We start from the raw sequence: 19,330 nt of genomic DNA on the forward strand, positions 1-19,330 counted from the left end.
GTGGGTTCTCTATTGGTAGGAGAAAATAACAGAGGCCAACCAGAGAATATTGAGAAGCAAAGCAGCTAGTAAGCCTGATCTTTATTAAACTGTTGACACAGGTCCCCTGCTCACCCCACCCAGGGAGGGAGGAGAGGAACCCAGAACATTGGTGTGCAAGCCCTTATATAGACTTTCGAAACTGCCCACCCTGTAGCCCAAGACCTCCCCTCAAAACATCATACATACATCACAGAAGGAGGCGGTCTACAGCAGAAATCCTGCGTGTCAGGATACCTGATAATGGTCACTGATTGCATTACCTGGGCCGCCTGGCCAAGATGCTATATACTCACACAAATACACCCTTGAGACAGGATTTGTGAGCAAAAAGACAATGGGAAGGCTTTCCCCATTTGCAGTGGTGTCCAAACTTTTTTTAAAGAGGGCCAGATTTGATGATAGAGTGAAGGGCCGTGAGGGCAGACCAAAGGGCTGACCAAAGTTATTAACCTGTTTTTAGGATTGAAGTCATTGAACTTTTTTAATGATTTTACACCAAGGTTGTTGAGCTTTTTTTAGGATTGAAGTTGTTGAGGGATTGTTGTAGTTGTTTAGTCGTGTCCGACTCTTCATGACCCCATAGATCAGAGCACGCCAGGCACTCTTTTCCAGAGTCTTCTCTTCTCATGAGGTGGCCAAAGTCTTGATTTTCCAAATTTTATCGATTTTTTTCCAAATATAACAAAATGAAGAAGAAGTAAAACCGGGGGAGGGGAGATCATAACTAAATTAAACCATAATTTTTGGGTCGACTTCCCTTCACTTCCCCTCCATTATAATATACTTGCTCATGCATGTCCATAAAACCTTATATACTTAATAATCTAATTTTAAAATCTTCATCTTATTACAAATGACTTTTAAAAGTTGAATGAATTTTATTATTTCGGTCACAGACCAGTTCCAGCCCACATACAATATCAAGGAAGTCATAAAACACGATAGGGATACATTTGAATTTGCTATTCGGTATAACAGGGACAATACAGATATAGCAACAGTTAAAAATATATAAAAATTAAAACTTAGTCACTAACATATAACCTAAAATTATCATTTAAAACCTTAATCATTAAGATAGCACAGCTTGTTCCCTAAGTTTTATGGCAATTGCACAGAATTTGGCTGCCCTTAACATGATCTCAGGATCCTTGTCCTCTACCAGGGATTTTAGACATTGAAGTTTGGATTCATCTGGAGATTTTTGCATAGCAAGGGTAATAAATATCGAGCGTATATCCCCGTAGAAACGTCAGCGTAACAAGGCATGAGAGACAGTTTCTACCTCCATCAAGCCTCGGGGGCAGACTCGTTCCGCATATGGTTTAGCCTCAAATCTGCCCTGCAATAAGGCAGATGGCAGCAAGTTGAATCTAGCGAGGGCAAATGACCATCTGTATTTAGGTATTCGTAATTTTGACAAATAATTTGCTGGGGTAAATCCTCTCCCATTATCTTTTATTGCTGGGTGTTTATTCATCTCGCTCACGTGGCACTTTTAAAAGTTATACTGACTTTTCTCTTATTCTATTTCACCTCTCACTCTCCAAACTGAAAAGCCTCAAAATGTTGAAACTTTCCCCTTTTTCTGAAACTCTTCCAAATGCCAAAACCGGAGGGGAAATAGGTTCACGCACCCCTCTCGCCTCCCCCATTCCCAGTCTGCCTCCGCCACCCATAAAATGAAATCCAAATTCTGCCGCACAGTCTGCGGTCAGAGCCAATTGTGCAGTCAGCTGACTTTTCCAGCTGGCAAGGAATCCTGCACCCTGACCAGCCCAGTCACATGAACAGATATTCCTTGGGCAAAGCCGTGCACAACTCTGGGTGTTGCACAACTCTTAAAGGTGCAGGAGCCTTGTCGTCCGTCTGTCCCCACATCTGCTATAGGAATTCTAAGGTCTCATATATATATAAATCATATGTTCATAAAGTTACAAGGCAAACACATACATTAGTATATAAACCACGTGTCTGAAATAGTACAGGAGAGCAATCCTGAAGCTACTGTATTTTTTGCTCTATAAGACTCACTTTTCCCCTCCTTAAAAATAAGGGAAATGTGTGTGCGTCTTATGGAGTGAATGCAGGCTGCGCAGCTATCCCAGAAGCCAGAACAGCAAGAGGGACTGCTGCTTTAACTGCGCAGCGATCCTTCTTGCTGTTCTGGCTTCTGAGATTCAGAATATTTTTTTCCTTGTTTTCCTCCTCCAAAAACTAGGTGCGTCTTGTGGTCTAGTGCATCTTATAGAGTGAAAAGTACGGCATTTTGACTCTTCCAGTGACTTCAAATATTCCTCTGCAGCAGGCATATCCAAAGTCTGTTTCAGGGGCCTAATTATGGTCCAGCTCTCACTTCCATACATCACTACTGGGAAAACTATAGCTTTAACTATACGGGCCTTTGTTGGCAAGGTGATGTCTTAAAAAGCAGAGACATCACCTTGCCAAAAAAGGTCCGTATAGTTAAAGCTATGGTTTTCCCAGTAGTGATGTATGGAAGTGAGAGCTGGACCATAAAGAAGGCTGATCGCCGAAGAATTGATGCTTTTGAATTATGGTGCTGGAGGAGACTCTGGAGAGTCCCATGGACTGCAAGAAGATCAAACCTCTCCATTCCGAAGGAAATCAGCCCTGAGTGCTCACTGGAAGGACAGATCCTGAAGCTGAGGCTCCAAGACTTTGGCCACCTCATGAGAAGAGAAGACTCCCTGGAAAAGACCCTGATGTTGGGAAAGATGGAGGGCATAAGGAGAAGGGGACGACAGAGGATGAGATGGTGGGACAGTGTTCTCGAAGCTACCAGCATGAGTTTGATCAAACTGCAGGAGAAAGTGGAAGACAGGAGTGCCTGGCGTGCTCTGGTCCATGGGGTCACGAAGAGTCGGACACGACTAAACGACTAAACAACAAAAAAATTCTACCCTGACATGGGTATCTTGGGGTTGAATGGTCCCTTTTCTCTTTACTCCTAGCTCAGCAAGAACCCTTCCCCTTTCCCAGCCAACTTGGCATGTGCACATCTACAGAGGCGATGCCAGGGAGCAGGGAGGGTGCATTCGATGCCAGTGTTTCGCCTGGCACGGCCAAACACACACAAGCTCTCAATGCCAAACGAAGCCTCCAAACCTCCTGGGGCAAAGAATAACAGAGCCGGCTTTCCAAGGATAACTGGAGGGAGCCTGAGCCGGCCGGCCTGTAAAACTCAGGAAATCCAAAGCCATCTTTATGTAAGAAGTTTTAAAGTCAGGGCGAATGCACTTGCCAGAGTGCCTTAAAGGGACGGCTGCTGTTTTCTATGGATGTGTGTAGCGTGTGTTCAGGTGAGAGTCTGTTTGCCTGACCTATATGCGCAGGATTTGTGTTGCGTGAGGTTCTGGGCTCCACCAACAAGCTTCAGCCGTTGGCCTTGTGGCTGCTCTGGAAAAAGGGCTAGAAACTATGTTGCAGGAATTTATGTATAGGTTGGGGGTGGGTGGGTGTTTGCCCCTCCAGCAGATATCATGCACATGAAGCCCACTACCAAAATCAGCACAATCGCTTTTTTTTGACTTTTGTGATTTGTCCCCACAAAACACTTCATCACAGTTTCTTCCTATCTATTCAAAGGGCCTCTGCTGCACGATACCAAATGTAAGAATTGTAAGAATTCACTGATCAATCTATCTATGTTCTGGCTTACGGGGAAAACTTCAGAAATAGTTCAGATATAGACATGTGAGCTGCCCCTCTGCCTGAGTGATAATCCCTGGCATCCTGATACCTGAGTTCCAGACATAACAAACATTCCAGAAATAACAAACCCAGATGAAGACAAAAGGGTGTGATTAATTTGGCTGGGAAACAGGAAAATGTAAATATCTTTTTTGTTACACTTGATGGGTGTTTGGTGGAGGGCAAGGAGAACCATGGGGCAGGGTCCAGGATGCTCAGATTACTGCCACCAGACCTCCCCTTTAATGATGTAACCATGATGTATTAGTGATGTAGTTTGGGGGGGGTGTAACATGGGGATTAAGGTAAAGGGACCCCTGACCATTAGGTCCAGTCGTGACCGACTCTGGCGTAGAGCTTCCGAGTCATGTGGCCAGCATGACTAAGCTGCTTCTGGCGAACCAGAGCAGCGCACAGAAACACCGTTTACCTTCCCGCCGGAGAGGTACAGATTTATCTACTTGCACTTTGACGTGCTTTCGAACTGCTAAGTTGGCAGGAGCAGGGCCTGAGCAATGGGAGCTCACCCCGTGGTGGGGATTCGAACCGCCGACCTTCTGATCGGCAAGTCCTAGGCTCTGTGGTTTAACCCACAGCGCCACCCGCATCCCAACATAGGGATTAGCAGCTAATAAAAGTTTGGGGACTCTTTTGTTCGGGGCTTCCATCTTGTTCCACCTAGTGGCAGGTGGGAGTCCTGTGGCGACAGTCTTCAATAAAGGCCAAGCCTACTGGCTGCTGTTTTGCTCTGGTATTCCTCGCTGGTGTCCTTGTTTTTTGTCCAAGGGAGCCCTCAGATTTCTCTGCTAACAATCTAGTCTAACCCCCTGCAATACAAGAATCTCAACTAAAGCATCCATGGCAGATGGGTTACCTGAGGCTTCTTTGGCAGCTCTTTCCTGGGCGGAAAGTTTGACTTTCTTCTTCACCACCTTCTTCTTCACCACCTTCTTCACAACTGGAGAAAGACAAAGCCATACGTTTGTTTGTTTAGTTTTATGCTGTTTTATGCTGTTTTTAAGACACATTTTAATCAATGTTTTATATTTGCTGTTAGCCACCCTGAGCCCGGTTTTTAAACCAGGAAGGGCGGAGTATAAATAAATTATTATTATTATTATTATTATTATTATTATTATTATTATTATTGTCATCATCATCATCATCATCATCAACATCATCATCATCATTATTATTAGTTCAAAATATTTATGCACTTCTTCATTGTAGAAAAAGAAGAAAAAAGACAGAAATGATCTCTCAGAAAAAGATAAAATGACATTATCAATAAGAAGAAAAATAAACTTCCGGAGGCGGCGCGAAACAGCAATGGCGGTCCTCTTTGCGCTGTGAAGAGGGGCTCCGCGAAAAAGGGTCGTCCGCTGCGGCAAAGCGGAGACCCATCAAGAAAAACCGCAGGCAGAGTGAGCCTGCGGCCGTGGGACTCGGCGGGCGCCTGGAGCCCCCCCAGAAGCGGGGAAGGAGCCTCGTAAGAGGCTCCGGAACGTGAAAGGGGGAGCGGCGCTGTGAGTTCATCGCTCTTTTCGTGGAAGCAAAGCCGCGCTGCTGCTGCTGATGAGCGCTGACCTTTCTTCTTGAAAGTATCGGAATTGGAGCAACATACCCGTGAGTAAGGGTCCTAAATTTTCTAACTAAATTGAAGAAATTCGGCCGAAAGCGGGAGGCGAGTAACAGGAAGTCAGCCTCCCGACTCTGCTAATTAGATCAAAGCAAGGGCTCGGAAACGAGCTGAAGTATTTAAAAAGGGATTGTCAAAGTGGAAGAAAGGGTGCATTGAGAGACTCTGTATTTTGAAGACAAAAAGGAAAGAACTGTGGGTTGTATAGACTTTTATTCTTTAGAACTATCCTCCAATTTCTGAGCCAAACGGGGCTGAAAGAGATAACCCCGTCACCGGGCTGCCAGTGCATAGAAAAGAACTGTCAAACTGCTGTCAAACTGATGACATCGTTGCAGAGATTGAAATTGTTGCATAGACTGAGATACAAATATTAAACATTGTTGCATGGACCTGTATTGATACTTTATGGCTGGATTTTAAAAGACTAGAAGTTCTGGAAACCTTCCTTTTGTGTTTGGGAATTATTAAACTCAATATGGGGAATTGAGGAACTTCAATGGCGGAAAATAGTTCCTTTCTTTTTTGAAGCTTCGAAATACTCCCCCTATAGGACTGTGGAAACATAGTTGCATGGGAACTGAACTTTATTAAAACCTTTTGTGGTTCTTTTTATTTATATTTGGGACTTGTTTTTCCCATGGGACAAAAGACCATTTGACCTTGAACAGAGGCAGGTGTGGAATGAGCGGCACAGGGAGAACAAGAGCAGCTAAAGCTAAAGATAAAGAAAAAGAGAAAAAATCTGGGCAACTTTTGCAAACAACTTTAACTCATCACCGCAGATCATCTGTCCCAACTGTGCTGACAGCACAGGAGGTGGAACTAGTGCAGCCTGCTGCAGAAGACATGGCAACTGGAGGATCTGAAACAGTTTTAAAACAAATTTTGGAACAATTGGCAGTCTTAAACCAAAAAGTGGACAATCAAACATCAAAGATTGACCAAGCTACATCCTCTATTGGCAAATTAACTGAACAGGTTTCGCAGCACACTCAGGCAATTGAGAAATTGCAAGGAGCTACGGCTGAAAACTTTAAATTAGCTGTGGAAGCCAACCAAAAAGCAGAACAGGCGAACTTAAAGGTGGATGAAATTAAAGGAGAGGTAAGACCTTTGAGAAGGCAGGTAGGGGAACAACAAGCCTACCTGGCATTGGTTGAACTGAAAAGTAAAGATAGTAATCTCAGGATAAGGGCTATCCCGGAATTGGAACAGAATAATCTAGAGGGATTTTTGACACTTTTGTTCACCAAATTCTGGGGAATTGAGGAAGAAAAGGACTTTAAAATTGTGACAGCCTTTAGACTGGGAAAATCAGTAAAGAAAGATAAGCCCAGAGACTGTTTGGTTGCTCTGAGATCAAGAGAAGAAAGGGATAAGATACTAGGCCTACATTTTAAGAAATCTTTGGAGGTAGAAGGTAAAAGGGCCGAAATTTACAGAGATATACCCAAATATCTCTTGGAACTTAGGACTACCTATATAGATTTGACCAAATTGTTGAGACATAACGGAATTCCTTACAGGTGGGAGTTTCTACAAGGACTTTCATTTACTTACAAAGGAAGGAAAATAAAGATTAAATCACCTGAAGACCAGCAGAAGTTCCTACACGATCACGAGGAGGACCTGCAAAAAGGAGCCGCAGCTTCTTGGCCTCCACCACCACCGGGACCATCTCCAAGAGTTATACCACCAGGACCAGGACCAGCATTACCTCCCCCGGGATCGGGAGGAAGCTTAGATACCCCATTGTAGAACCCGTCAACTGATTCAGGATGTCTCTGCAGCTTCTTAGTTGGAATATAAATGGCGGAAACTCCCCGGAAAAAAGAAGGAACCATGATGTATTAGTGATGTAGTTTGGGGGGGGTGTAACATGGGGATTAAGGTAAAGGGACCCCTGACCATTAGGTCCAGTCGTGACCGACTCTGGCGTAGAGCTTCCGAGTCATGTGGCCAGCATGACTAAGCTGCTTCTGGCGAACCAGAGCAGCGCACAGAAACACCGTTTACCTTCCCGCCGGAGAGGTACAGATTTATCTACTTGCACTTTGACGTGCTTTCGAACTGCTAAGTTGGCAGGAGCAGGGCCTGAGCAATGGGAGCTCACCCCGTGGTGGGGATTCGAACCGCCGACCTTCTGATCGGCAAGTCCTAGGCTCTGTGGTTTAACCCACAGCGCCACCCGCATCCCAACATAGGGATTAGCAGCTAATAAAAGTTTGGGGACTCTTTTGTTCGGGGCTTCCATCTTGTTCCACCTAGTGGCAGGTGGGAGTCCTGTGGCGACAGTCTTCAATAACTCCCCGGAAAAAAGAAGGAAAGTCTTTCACATTTTGAAAAAGGAACAATTGGACGTTATTTGCCTCCAGGAAACACATGTGACAAGGCTCCATAGAAAAGTGTTAATTAACAAAAGACTAGGCCAAGAATTTATTTCTTCGGACAAAGTTAAGAAGAGAGGAGTGGTGATTTATGCAAAGGAGAGCCTGTCACCGAAATTTTTATTTAAAGATGAATATGGCCGAATTTTGGCGATTGAAATACAGACGCAAGGAGAAAAAATTTTGATATTAGGAATATATGCTCCAAATGAGGGAAAGTCGGAATTCTTCAGGAAGCTGCACGAGACCATGCTGGATTATTTGGACTATAGCAACATCATTATGCTGGGTGATATGAATGGGGTCGTGTCTGTATATATGGATAAGTCACAAAGTGCTAACATATCGAAAGACGGCAGACTACCCAAAACTTTTTTTGAAATGACAGACAATATGGACTTAGTTGACATTTGGAGGGTTAAGAACCCGCTAGGGAAAGAAGGGACTTTCTTCTCTGAAGCTCATCTGACATGGACACGAATCGACCAAATCTGGACAACTAGAGGACTGGCACCTAAGACTAGAAAAGTGGAAATCTGCCCAAAAACCTGCTCCGACCATAATGCTTTGAAAGTGGAATTGAGACTTAACACAACCGGTACCTTTAGATGGAAAATGAATGACACCTTATTAAGAGATCAGGAGATTGTGAAGAAGGCCCAAAAAACCTTAAAGGACTATTTTGAGATAAATTTGAATACCACCGTGGAAAAAAGAACAATCTGGGACGCAAGTAAGGCAGTCATGAGAGGGTTTCTAATACAACAAAATACGATTAAGAAAAGGCTCTGGAATGAAAAGAAGGAGAAGATACTGGAGAAAATAAGAGAAGGAGAGAAAAAATTGAGATCCAGGCCTAAGTCGAAGGATGTGTTAAGAGAAGTGAAATTTTTCCAGGCGCAATACTCAAAATTGATAAACCAAGAGGTGGAATGGAAAATTAAACAAATGAAACAAAGATCCTTCGAATCGGCGAATAAGTGTGGGAAACTGCTAGCCTGGCAGTTGAAAAAGAGACAAAAGCTTAATACGGTTACAAACCTAGAGATCGAAGGGAGAATGGTTCAGAAACCCGAGGAAATCAGAAAATGCTTCCAGAGGTACTTCAAAGAACTTTATACACAAGGGCCGCAAAAAGCCTCAGAGGTGGATCAATTTCTTAAAATCAATGGATTACAAAAAATACCCCTGGAAATGAGAACAAACCTGAATTGTAACATTACACAGCAAGAAATTGAAAGTGCCATTCAAAATCTCCAACTTGGCAAGTCCCCAGGCCCGGACGGCCTAACCTCCAAATACTACAAAGTTTTAAAGGACTATTTGACACAACCTTTGATGGAGGTTTGCAACCAGATAATGGAGGGAAGGAAGGCACCGGAAACGTGGAAAGAAGCTTTCATCACATTGATACCTAAATCAGAGACTGAAAAGACCCAACTTAAGAACTACCGCCCCATTTCACTCCTAAATGTGGATTACAAAATTTTTGCTGATATTTTGGCAAATAGACTTAAAAAAGTACTAAATGAAGTGATTCACAAGGACCAGGCTGGCTTTCTCCCTGGTAGGCATTTGTTTGACAATACAAGAAACATTATTGACATTATGGAACTTCTACAAACAAATCTGAATACCAGAGCGGTTTTGATTTTTGTTGACGCAGAGAAGGCCTTTGATAATGTTTCTTGGATGTTTATGAAGAAAAATTTGGAAGGGATGGGAGTGGGGCGGGGGTTCGAAAATGGTATAGAAGCAATCTATACAGAACAAAAAGCTAAATTAATTGTAAATAATGTGGTGACAGAGGAGTTTAAAATTGAAAAAGGGACACGCCAGGGGTGCCCTCTATCCCCCCTATTGTTCATTTCAGTTCTGGAGGTATTGCTAAATATGATTAGAAAGGACCGGTTGGTTCAGGGAATCGAGGTCGGAGTGAAACAATACAAATTGAAAGCATTTGCAGATGACTTGGTATTAACACTTCAGGAACCAGTCTCTAGCACTAAAAGAGTGTTAGAATTAATTTCTGATTTTGGTCGGGTGGCGGGGTTTAAGTTAAATAAGCAAAAAACTAAGGTTTTAGCAAAAAATTTGACAGTTACAGAAACAGATGAGTTTTCTAAAGAAATGGAGCTGAATGTGGTTAAAAAAGTAAAATACCTAGGGGTGTACTTGACCTCCAAAAATTTGAATTTGTTTAAAGATAATTATGAGAAATGTTGGTCAGAAATCAAAAGAGACTTGGAAATATGGTCAAGATTGAAACTTTCCTTGTTAGGCCGAATAGCTGCTGTAAAGATGAATGTATTGCCGAAAATGTTATTTTTGTTTCAGGCCCTACAGATCGTGGACAAGGTGGAATGTTTTGGAAAGTGGCAGAAGGATATTTCTAAGTTTGTTTGGCAGGGCAAAAAGCCCCGAATAAAGTTTAAAATATTAACTGATGTGAAAGAAAGAGGGGGATTTGCCCTGCCGGACTTGAGGTTATATTATGAATCTGCAGCCTTCTGCTGGTTGAAAGATTGGATTTTATTGGAGAACACTGACGTCCTGGATCTGGAAGGGTTTGACAATGCGTTTGGTTGGCATGCATATTTGTGGTATGACAAGGTTAAAGTGCACAAATTGTTTAAAAACCATATTGTCAGAAGAGCAATTTGGAGGGTCTGGATAAAATACAAAGACTTATTGGAGAGTAAAACTCCGAGGTGGCTCTCACCGGTGGAGGCCAAGGCACGTAAGAGACCCAACATGGAGGCCCATTGGCCTAAATATTGGGAAATAATTGAAAAAATTGGAGACAATTGGAGGCTGCTAAGTTTGGAGAAATTGAAAACTAAGGTACGAGATTGGCTGCACTATGCGCAAATTCAAGAGGTATTCAAAATAGACAAAAAAGTTGGATTCCAGGTGGAAAAATCGAAACTGGAGATTGAATTGTTAGAGCCAAAAAGTAAACTACTTTCGAGAATGTATAACTTGCTGCTTAAGTGGAATACACAGGATGAGACAGTCAAATCCGCCATGATAAAATGGGCTCAGGATGTGGGGCATAACATTATGTTTGCAGACTGGGAAAGGTTATGGAACACCGGTTTGAAATTTACGGCTTGCACTGCCTTGAAGGAAAATATTATGAAAATGGTATACCGGTGGTACATGACCCCAGTCAAGTTAGCTAAGATATATCATCTGTCTGACAACAAATGTTGGAAATGTGGAGAGGCGGAAGGGACATTCTTTCATCTCTGGTGGACCTGCCCGAAAGTGAAGGCCTTCTGGGAAATGATCCATAATGAACTAAAAAAGGTACTGAGATTTACCTTACCTAAAAAACCAGAGGCCTTCCTTCTGGGCATGGTGGACCAGAGAGTGTTTAAGAAGGATAGAATCTTTTTTATGTATGCTACCACAGCAGCAAGGATCCTGATTGCAAAATATTGGAAGACACAAGATTTACCCACGCTGGAGGAATGGCAATCGCAGTTGATGGACTATATGGAACTGGCTGAAATGACTGGCAGAATCCGAGACGCGGGAGAAGAAACAACTGAGGAGGACTGGGAAAAGTTTAAGGACTATTTGAAAAAACATTATAAGCTGTATGAATGTTAAAAAATGCACCTTTCAGGAAATTCTAGCTTCAGCAAATGTAAGTTAATGATATGAAAATTAAGACACAAGAATTCAGAGGTAAAATAATGAAACAACTTTATTGTGTTTAATATAAAATATATAAGAATTGAGCTACAGTAAAATTGATAATAGGGAACATGATAAAATGGAAGTTACAATAAGTTTTGAAATAAGTTAACAAATTGCTGATGCTTTATAAGACAGAGAACGCAGGGTTCGGAGGGTGTGGGGAAGTCCTATAGAATAGATGGAAAAAGAATATGGAAACTTGTTACTTATACCCTATCTTCTTATAACCACCCTTTATTCTTTTTTCTGTATTTTTAAAAAGCAATAAAAAATGTTTATAAAAAAAAAAGAAGAAAAATAAGAGCAGCAATTTAAGTTGAAGTAACAACGGGCTAAAAAGAGTTTAAAACTCACATCGACTTTTTAAACATCTGGACTGGTTTGCTGAAGCAAGGATGTCTTTAGGAGGCACCGAAAAGGATACAGTGAAGGTACCTGCCTGATATCAAGTGGCAGGGAGTTCCCAGGTGTAGGTGCTGCCACCCTTTAAAGTATCGAGTTCTTGCCAATGTGGAATGGGTAGCAAGTGGCTCCTTTTGGTGATTGGAGTGGCACTGTGGGCACATGCTGGGCAAAGCAATCACACAGGTAAACTGGCCCTAAGTTGTTAAGGGCTTCATATACAGTGGAAAATACCCTGATGTTGGGAAAGATGGAGGGCACAAGGAGAAGGGGACGACAGAGGACGAGATGGTTGGACAGGGTTCTCAAAGCTACAAACATGAGTTTGACCCAACTGCGGGAGGCAGTGGAAGACAGGAGTGCCTGGCGTGCTCTGGTCCATGGGGTCACGAAGAGTCGGACACGACTAAACAAGTAAACAACAACAACAACATTACTTCCCTTGACCTGGACCCTAAACTACTGTTGATGCTGTCTAGAATACCATTAGCTTTTTTTACTGCTGCATCACACAGCTGACTCATGTTTAGCTTGTGGTCTACTAAAACCCCTCAATCCTTTTCCCACGTCCTGTCGTCAAGGTAGGAGTGTCCCCCCCAAAACATAGACTATATATTTTTGCAGCTGATTCTTCCTGCATAAGTGTGGAACCTTGAAATCCTGCATAGGAAGTTTTCCCCCTTGCATGCATGCGAATGAAAATGGTTTCCTTTCTTACTTTGGCAAAACCTTCCCTCCCACACCCCCAGCAGCCCTGCAGCCCCACGCTGTGGAACAGGATGCAGGAGGCCCCCACAAACAGTGCCTGCTCTGTGCAAGCTCAGCTCTCTGGCTCAGCTCCATCAGATCCAGCCGCTTTCCTTCAACCAACCCCCTTCGGACAGGCGAAGCGAAGCGAAGCGAGGAAGCCAGCTTGCATCTGCAGCACCAGGCGCGGCGTGGGAGCCTGGAGCGGAGAGAGCCAGCCTGCCAGCCAGCTATCAGGCAGGGAAGAAAGCCTTTCGAGGAATGCAGCCTCCCTTCTGAGACACAGTTGGTCAGTTAGTTACCCAAAAAATCACGCATCCACTGTTCCGTGGGGCCGCAATGGCACAAAAATGTGGTTACAAAGCACGGATCCACATGGATTCTCAGGATTTTTGCATTGGGTCACCCCAGATTCGCTATCAGATCACATAGCATGTCCATGGCTATGTTGTTTGTTGTTGTTTAGTCGTTCAGTCGTGTCCAACTCTTCGTGACCCCCTGGACCAGAGCACGCCAGGCCCTCCTGTCTTCCACTGCCTCCCGCAGTTTGGTCAAACTCATGCTGGTAGCTTTGAGAACACTGTCCCATGGTCTCGTCCTCTGTCGTCCCCTTCTCCTTGCGCCCTCCATCTTTCCCAGCATCAGGGTCTTTCCCAGGGAGTCTTCTCTTCTCATGAGGTGGCCAAAGTCTTGGAGCCTCAGCTTTAGGATCTGTCCTTCCAGTGAGCACTCAGGGCTGATTTCCTTCAGAATGGAGAGGTTTGATCTGCTTGCAGTCCATGAGACTCTCCAGAGTCTCCTCCAGCACCAGAATTCAAAAGCATCAACTCTTCAGCCATCAGCCTTCTTTATGGTCCAGCTCTCACTTCCATACATCACTACTGGGAATAGCTTTTACTATATGGACCTTTGTTGACAAGGTGATGTCTCTGCTTTTTAAGATGCTGTCTAGGTTTGCCTGCACCAAAAAATCACGCATCCACTGTTTCGTGGGGCCGCAATGGTGCAAAAACATGGTTACAAAGCACAGATCCACATGGATCCTCGGGACATTTGCATTGGGCTACCCCAAACGCACCGTCAAATCACATATCATGTCTGTGGCCACAGCATGAACCACAAAAATCACACATCAACTGTTTCGTTCAGAATATTTTTGTTCTTGTTTTCCTCCTCTTCTGTTCTCAAGCCAAGGTTGCAATTGCAGAGTCAGCAGAAGGGTGGCATCCCCTGGCATCGTGATGCCTGCAGCTCTTGGCGGCCTGCCACGACTCCCCTCCTAGCACTGCCAGGAATTGCAAAGCGGGCAGCAGGTAGGTCGGCTCGAAACACTGCAAAGCCGCCTGCGGTATGTGCAAAGGTGCCCCACATAACATGGAGACCCCTTTTGTAACACCATAAAGGCATGCCAGTCATGCCAATACATTAGCATCATTGGCGAGGCTCATTTGACAACACTGAAAAACGAGGGCTTTGGTGCAATTGACCCCGTCCTGTGGAACTCTCTGCCACTGGAGATTCAGCGGGCAACTTCTGCGCCCTATTTTAAACACTGTTGAAAGCGCTTCTGTTCCTCCAGGCAATTCAGAAGACATCCTTCCCCAATGGTGAATTTAATGTTTGTTTATAACTCTTCAATATACGGCATGGCTTATGGCTTTTTTTTCCATGGAAGAGCGGTCTGTAAATATCCTTGTAAATATAGATGAATGAAGTGCAAACAGTGTCACAGAGGTCCATAAAGCGCAGGACACGCGGAAACGGTTAGCGGTTGAACGCAAATATATGTGAATGACGCTGCAAAACAACACAGGCCAGTGTGGTTACACTGCAAAACAAACCACACTGGCGCGTGCCATGACCCAGAATTGCAAAATGCCCAACTAAGGTCTGCAAAACTCGACCCTGGTTTTGCACACCGCAATTCCCTCCCGATAGCAAAGTACCATCCAAACAACATGTTGACCACCACAACAAGCCACACAAGTCTTCATCACAAGACACAGACCTTATCCCTCAGCGTAACAACGCAAAGCTCTCATCACGTGAGGAACTCTTTATATAAAGAAACTTCTGGTCAGTTATTGTGATGACTGAATCCATTATGTTCCATGTTTCCGGTACACAAGAATATGGTATGTAAATTTATTGTTTAATGTTTATGTTATGTTACTTAGTCTTGCATAAAATTACATTACCTTTGCATAAAATTACATTATGTTCGTTTATATAATCCAGAGTATGCACAGCTGACGAAGCCCGGTTGGGCGAAACAAGGAATTATCCTGGAATTCTTGTCTTATTTTCTGCATGTGCCATACTTTCAAGTTTTTCATCTGATACCTACTTACAAGGAACGCTAGAATTCTCAAAAGCATCGAACATGACAAGATTGATATAAGCATTCCACATCGTGGTTATTGCTAATATAAGAACTGAATAGACTGTATCTCCTGATCAGTCCGCTGGAATATGTTCCACTCATATGACAATTTGGTCTACAGAATTACATATTGTGACATGATATGCTGAATTGTTTTTTGAAATAGAAGTTATACAGCCTGTTACGTTGTGTGTGTCATTACCAGAACTGGAACTATTTGCATCAAATGGCAGTGCGGTCCGTCCTCAAAATAAACAAGTAAATGGGATTGCCTAGCGCTACACAATGTAAGCCTCCCAACGCCTCACCCTCGCAGGATTGAAGTCTAACCCTGCAGAGCTTGTGCATGAGGCCTCCTAAGGATGCATTCCCCGGCACACCAGGAGACAGGCGAAAGGTGACAATCCACACACACAGAGAGCGATAATCATACAGTTGGAAGGGACCTGAGGGTCATCTAACTCAACCCCCTGCAATGCAGGAATCTTTTGCCCAACGTGGGATTCGAATCCACAACCCTGAGATTAAGAGTCTCCTGCTCTGCCGACTGAGCCATCTCAGCTGAAGTGCACACACACACTCATTTTAACCCAGTGTTCTCCTGTGGCATTGGTGTGGCAAGCTGTACAGCTAGTATCTCTGCTCTGAACCTTACGTAGAAATTAATTCTCGCAGGGGGTTGGACTAGAGAACCCCTGGGGGTCCCGTCCCCCCCAGCTCTACAGTTCTAGGATGTTGTTTCCCAACACGGAGCTCAACACAGGTAAATCCTAACCTGCGAACGACCCTACCCGTGCACTTGCAAGGAGATCATCTGACACGGCCAGGGGGACTCTTTCTGAAACCCAAACAGCCATTCACACGTTCTCTGGGCTCCTCCCGGATGTTGTGGCAGAGTGATGATAATCCCAGAAATCTGGATTCTAACCAGTTTTTCATTTTCCTTGCTGGGGGCGGCCCACGAACAAAGACCAGTTACATAAATCTCCCAGAGGAATCTCTGCACCCTCAAACTGACTTTGAGAAAACACCGGTGTCTTTGCAAAATCCTTGCAGTGGAACGGTCCATCGCCTGACTTTCCCCTCTTCCAAACCTTGCACCCAACAAACTTCTCAGCGCACCCACAATCTCCCTTTCAGAAAGACACCCCCTCCTGTGCGTAAAGAGGCAATGAATAGCCGTACCTTTCTTCCCAAGAACCGGCTTCTCCGTGGCCACCGTGGTCTTCTTGGCTTGGCTGGTGGTAGCAAAGGGCGCTTCCTTGCCCTGTCTGCCAGGTGCGACTGTGGTCCTGAGGTTAGCGGGCGAGGTGAGCTCCGGGCGGGCTGTCCCCCTCACCTGCTTGCTCCTGGAGGGCGCAGGTGAGGTGGAAGGTGCCCTGGGGAGCGCTGCTGTCACCTGGCTTGCTGCGGTGGGGCTCTTGCTGGGCTTCCGTTGCAGGGGGTTGGGGGTGACCGTGCGGGGGGCCCCATCCACCACGCTGGGGGCCCAAGCTGCCAGGCAGATGGCGAGGAGAGACAGAGAGAGACGCATCATTCCCCCCCCCCCCTGCAAACTACACACTTCCCAGACTTATAATCTCCAAGCTCTGTCTCTCCTTCTCTCTCTTTTGATGCTGCTCCCCTCTTTCCCTTTTGTCAGATTACCTCCCCCTCTGCACATTCCTTTTTATTTCCATACATGTACCGCATTGTCAGGAATAGCCGGGACCCGCAAAAAACCCTCGGCACTCCACGCCCCCTCCTCCCCCTCGGCTCCTCCAAATTTTCCAATTCACCCGGGCTTGGCATTCCTCTCTGGATTTCCTCCTTCATGCAACGGTAGTTAAGACTATGGAACTGGCTCCCACAAGAGGCCACCAACTAATGGCCAACAACTTGGAAAAAGGATTAGACAGATTCATGGAGGAAAAGACTGACAATTCAGGATGACTCTCCTCTGCCCTGCACAGTTATTAATAAAGATTTTCTTGATTTACAAAAGTGTGTGCAATGTCTCTCTCTCATATTTCCCGCCCCCCCCGTAACATTTTTACAAGTCAGTTTCATTTGTTGAGACATTAGTAAGAAAAGGGGGAAAGAGGTGGTTTGTTGTTTAGTCGTGTCCGACTCTTTGTGACCCCATGGACCAGAGCACGCCAGGCACTCCTGTTTTCGCTGCCTCCCGCAGTTTGGTCAAACTCATGCTGGTAGCTTCGAGAACACTGTCCCACCATCTCGTCCTCTGTCGTCCCCTTCTCCTTGTGCCCTCCATCTTTCCCAACATCAGGGTCTTTTCCAGGGAGTCTTCTCTTCTCATGAGGTGGCCAAAGTCTTGGAGCCTCAGCTTCAGGATCTGTCCTTCCAGTGAGCACTCAGGGCTGATTTCCTTCAGAATGGAGAGGTTTGATCTTCTTGCAGTCCAGGGGACTTTCAAGAGTCTCCTCCAGCACCAGAATTCAAATGCATCAATTCTTTGGCAATCAGCCTTCTTTATGGTCCAGCTCTCACTTCCATACATCACTGCTGGGAAAACCATAGATTTAGAAAGAGGTGGAGTGGGGGAAAAAAGATGGGTCGGGTGGTGATGTTTCTATTTTACTTACTATATGTAGGGTTTGGTGTCAGCGTTGCTTGTGCAGGTTCTCTGCTGTTCGCTTGTGTTCCATTGGTGGTGAGAGAGGTTGGGGTTGGCCTAGGGTGTGGTATAATAATAATAATAATAATAATAATAATATATTATTTATACCCCGCCCATCTGGCTGGGCTCACCCAGCCACTCTGGGCGGCTTCCAAAAGAATATTAAAATACATCAAACATTAAAAGCTTCCCTAAACAGGGCTACCTTCAGATGTCTTCTAAAAGCCTGGTAGTTGTTGTTCTCTTTGACATCTGGTGGGAGGGTGTTCCACAGGGAAGGCGCCACTACCGAGAAGGCCCTCTGCCTGGTTCCCTGTAACTTGGCTTCTCACAGTGAGGGAACCGCCAGAAGGCCCTTGGTGTGGGACCTCAGTGTCCGGGTAGAATGATGGGGGTGGAGACGCTCCTTCAGATATACTGGACCAAGGCCGTTTAGGGCTTTAAATGTCAGTACCAACACTTTGAATTGTGCTCGGAAAAGTACTGGGAGCCAATGTAGGTCTTTCAAGACTGGTGTTATATGGTCTCGGCGGCCGCTCCCAGTCACCAGTCTAGCTGCCGCATTCTGGATTAGTTGTAGTTTCCGGGTCACCTTCAAAGGTAGCCCCACGTAGAGCGCATTGCAGTAGTCCAAGCGGGAGATAACCAGAGCATGCACCACTCTGGCGAGACAGTCTGCGGGCAGGTAGGGTCTCAGCCTGCATACCAGATGGAGCTGGTAAACACAGATTTGACCTGTGCCTCCATGGACAGCTGTGAGTCCAAAGTGACTCCCAGGCTGCACACCTGGTCCTTCAGGGGCACACACCTGCCCGCCTCCTGTCCCCCCAAAACAGTACTTTTTGTTCATTTGTGGTTGGCTGTGGTGGTCTTTGTTTTCGTGTGTGAGTGGGGTGGGTGGGTGTTTTGGATCAGGTTAGCCATATTGATTTGTATGCTGTTGGTGGATTCTTGTCATTGTCTTGTTGGGCTGTGTGTGTGGTGAAGGGGAGCCATACCAGGGTGAAGTCGTCTTCTTCTATTTGTCCCCGTGTCAGTTTCAGTTTATTGGTTAATTTTTCTAGTAGGGCTGTTTCCCATACTATTTGGTACCATTGGTACATGCTTACTCCTGACAGGTCTCTCCGGTGCCTGGCTATGATGCTTCTGGCTGCTGAAAGTAGGTGGGTTATGAGTTCTTTGTGGCATAAGTGGGCATTGTTGTCTTGGAAGATGTTTAGTAAGGCCAATTCTGGGGTGGTTTCTAATACTTGCTTGGTTATTTTACTTATTTCTTGTATGGTTGTTGTCGAGAATAGTTGGATTTTGGGGCACTCCCACCACATGTGGCGGTATGTGCCTGTGGAGGTGCACCCTCTCCAGCATTTTGGTGAGGTTCCTGGGTGTATTAACGCTAGTTTTCTTGGTGTTAGGTACCACCTGTTGGTTTGCAAGCCCCCTCCATAGAGGCTGGCCCCTCTCACTGTCCTCGGAGCTTGCTTACCGGTAACCTCCTCTGGCTGATATCCAGACAGACCAGGGAGATTTTGATAGGCGACATTTTCCTAAGCGTGGGTAAAATGCACAACCCCTCCTTCTGCTTCCGCAGGAGAAAGAAAATAAGTCAGAAATCTATTTACATTGTGTGTTTTTTCTGACATTACAGCACTAGAGAAAAACACGTCCTTTCAGTTCAGTTCTTCTAG

At 45.0% G+C, this 19,330-nt stretch overlaps 2 protein-coding genes across 2 annotated transcripts in view; one reads left to right on the forward strand and one right to left on the reverse strand.

Annotated features, from left to right (window-relative positions):
* The window catches only part of CPXM1 (carboxypeptidase X, M14 family member 1), a 44,225-nt gene extending 27,411 nt beyond the window's left edge, over positions 1–16,814 (reverse strand). The window contains exons 1-2 of the mRNA XM_083756497.1: positions 16,211–16,814; positions 4,631–4,714 (exon numbers count right to left, since the gene is read on the reverse strand). Of these exons, the coding sequence (XP_083612623.1) occupies positions 4,631–4,714; positions 16,211–16,562 (436 nt within the window). The 5' untranslated portion in view covers positions 16,563–16,814. The remainder of the gene's footprint in view (positions 1–4,630; positions 4,715–16,210) is intronic.
* LOC310852737 (PC-esterase domain-containing protein 1B-like) overlaps positions 1–19,330 on the forward strand; it is a 390,021-nt gene that overhangs the window by 88,577 nt on the left and 282,114 nt on the right. The window lies entirely within an intron of this gene.

Source organism: Podarcis gaigeae (assembly GCF_964106915.1).
Source record: "Podarcis gaigeae genome assembly, chromosome: 9".
Taxonomy (NCBI): Eukaryota; Metazoa; Chordata; class Lepidosauria; order Squamata; family Lacertidae; genus Podarcis; species Podarcis gaigeae.